The 2,184-nt window shown below is 45.8% G+C and overlaps 1 protein-coding gene across 1 annotated transcript in view; it reads right to left on the minus strand.

Annotated features, from left to right (window-relative positions):
• Window positions 1-1,501, minus strand: part of EMR1 (egf-like module containing, mucin-like, hormone receptor-like 1) — a 203,113-nt gene extending 201,612 nt beyond the window's left edge. Inside the window, 2 exon segments of the mRNA XM_006869008.1 lie at window positions 982-1,128; window positions 1,447-1,501. Of these exon segments, the coding sequence (XP_006869070.1) occupies window positions 982-1,128; window positions 1,447-1,501 (202 nt within the window).
• Window positions 1,502-2,184: the final 683 nt, after the last annotated feature.

The following is a 2,184-nucleotide window of genomic DNA, read 5'->3' on the forward strand; positions in this document are numbered from 1 at the left end:
TAGGCAAATCTTCTGCACACAAGACCTTTTTAAAGTTTTGAAGAGCAGAGATGTCAGCTTGAGGACTAAGGTGCATCTGACCCAAGCCATGGTGTTTTCAATAACCTCATATGGATGCGAAAGCTGAACAGTGAATAAGGAAGACCGTAGAAGAATTGATGCCTTTGAGTTGTAGTGTTGGAGGATAATACTGAAAGTGCCATGGACTGCCTAAAGAACCAATAGATCTGTCTTGGAAGAAGTGCAACCCGAGTGCTCCTTAGAGGCCAAGATGGCCAAACTTCGTTTCTCGTACTTTGGACATATTGTCAAGAGGGACCAGTTGCTGGAGAAGGATATCATGTTTGCTAAGGTGGAGGGTCAGAGAAAAAAAGGAAGACTCCCAATGAGATGGATTGGTCAAGTGGCAGCATCGATGGACTCAAGCGTAGCAACAGTAGTGAGGTTGGCCCAGGATCGGGCAGTGTTTCATTCTGCCGTGTATAAGGTCGCTATGAGTCAGTACCAACTCGATGGCACCTAACAACAACAACAACATATGCATGTGAAAGTTGGACAGTGAATAAGGAAGACTGTAGAATTGATTCATTTGAGTTTGGAGTTGGAGGAGAATATTGAAAGTACCATGGACTACCAAATGAACAGACAGATCTGTGTTGGAAGAAGTATAGTCAGAGTGCTCCTTGGAAGCCAGGATGGTCAAAATTCATTTTTCGTACTTCAGACATATTATCAGGAGGGATCAGATATCATGTTTAGTAAAGTGGAGAGTTGGAGTAAAAGAGGAAGAACCCCAATAAGATGGATTGACACAGTGGCAGCAGCAATGTGGTCAGGAGTGGCAACGATTGTGAGTTTAATGTTCTGTTGTACATAGGGTCGCTATGAGTCAGAACTGACTCGATGACACCTAACAACAAGAACAACAGCCCAGCTAGCTTCTCCTTCATATACTGGAATTTCCTGAGGGTATAAACTCACCGGTACACGTCACCCCTGGCTCCCTGAAGTTCACTTCTGCGTTGCTGGACAGGAAGCCCTTTTTGCAGGTGCAATAGTAGTTGCCCCAGGTGTTGGTGCACGTGGCATAAGAGGGGCACGTGGTAGTATCTTCACACTCGTCCACATCTGTGCAGCATGGAAGGAAGAGTTTTGGACAAGGTTAGGATTGTTCAAACAGTCACGCACTTAACAACTAGTCGAATGGTTGGTGGTTCATACCCACCCAAAGGCACCTCAGAAGAAAAAGCTGGTGACCTAATTCCAAAAACTCAAAAGTTGAAACCTCTATGGAGTATAGAAATCCTACTCTGCTATGCATGGGATCTCCATGAGTCAGAGTCAACTTGCCAGCAATTAACAGCAACAATGAGAGTGCACCAAAGAGGAGCTGCAGGGGCACCCCATATGAGAGGACGAGGATCACCAAGATTCCTTGCTACTCACAGGGTGGTCTATGGACCAGCATCATCAACACCACTAGGGAGTAGTATTTGGACATGCAGATGACCCTGAGTAGCACCAAGAGTTAGGCACTTAGCTATTAAGAAGTTGGGTCTTTCAACTATCTCAGACATACCTCTGAGGTGTTACCTCAGAAGAAAAGCCTGCCACTGTGCTTTTGAATGATCACAGCCTTGAAAACCCTATGGAGCTCAATTCTACTCTATACACAAGGGGTCTCTTTGAGTTCAAGTCCACACCACAAGGACTAATGGTATTATCGTTGTAAGACTTTGAATTTTTGTCTGAGAGAGAGCAGAGAACCTTGGGACCGTTCTGAGCAGTGTGACTTAGGTTGTAATAGGGTCCCCTGGTTGGAGAATGAACTAGAGAGGGACTGAGAGAGGACAGGCAGGAGGAACAGTGAGGCTGGGTGACACTGGGCAGCACAAACATTTCATACCCAACAACTAACCTAAAGGCTGGTGGTACGAATCCACCCAACGGAGCCACAGAATTAGCCTGACAATCTTCTTCTCCAAAGATTGCTGTTGTTGTTAAGTGTTGTCGACTCGGTTCCAACTCAGCGACCTTTTATAGAGTCTCTGAGGAGCGACTGGTGGGCTTGACTCACCAACTTTATGGTTAGCAGTCCAGTGCTTATCCTACAACACCACACCAGGACTTAAGAACCCTGTGGAGCAGTTCTACTCTGTAACACACCGAGTTGCCATGAGTTAG

Source organism: Chrysochloris asiatica, unplaced genomic scaffold (assembly GCF_000296735.1).
Source record: "Chrysochloris asiatica unplaced genomic scaffold, ChrAsi1.0 scaffold00125, whole genome shotgun sequence".
NCBI classification, from domain to species: domain Eukaryota; kingdom Metazoa; phylum Chordata; class Mammalia; order Afrosoricida; family Chrysochloridae; genus Chrysochloris; species Chrysochloris asiatica.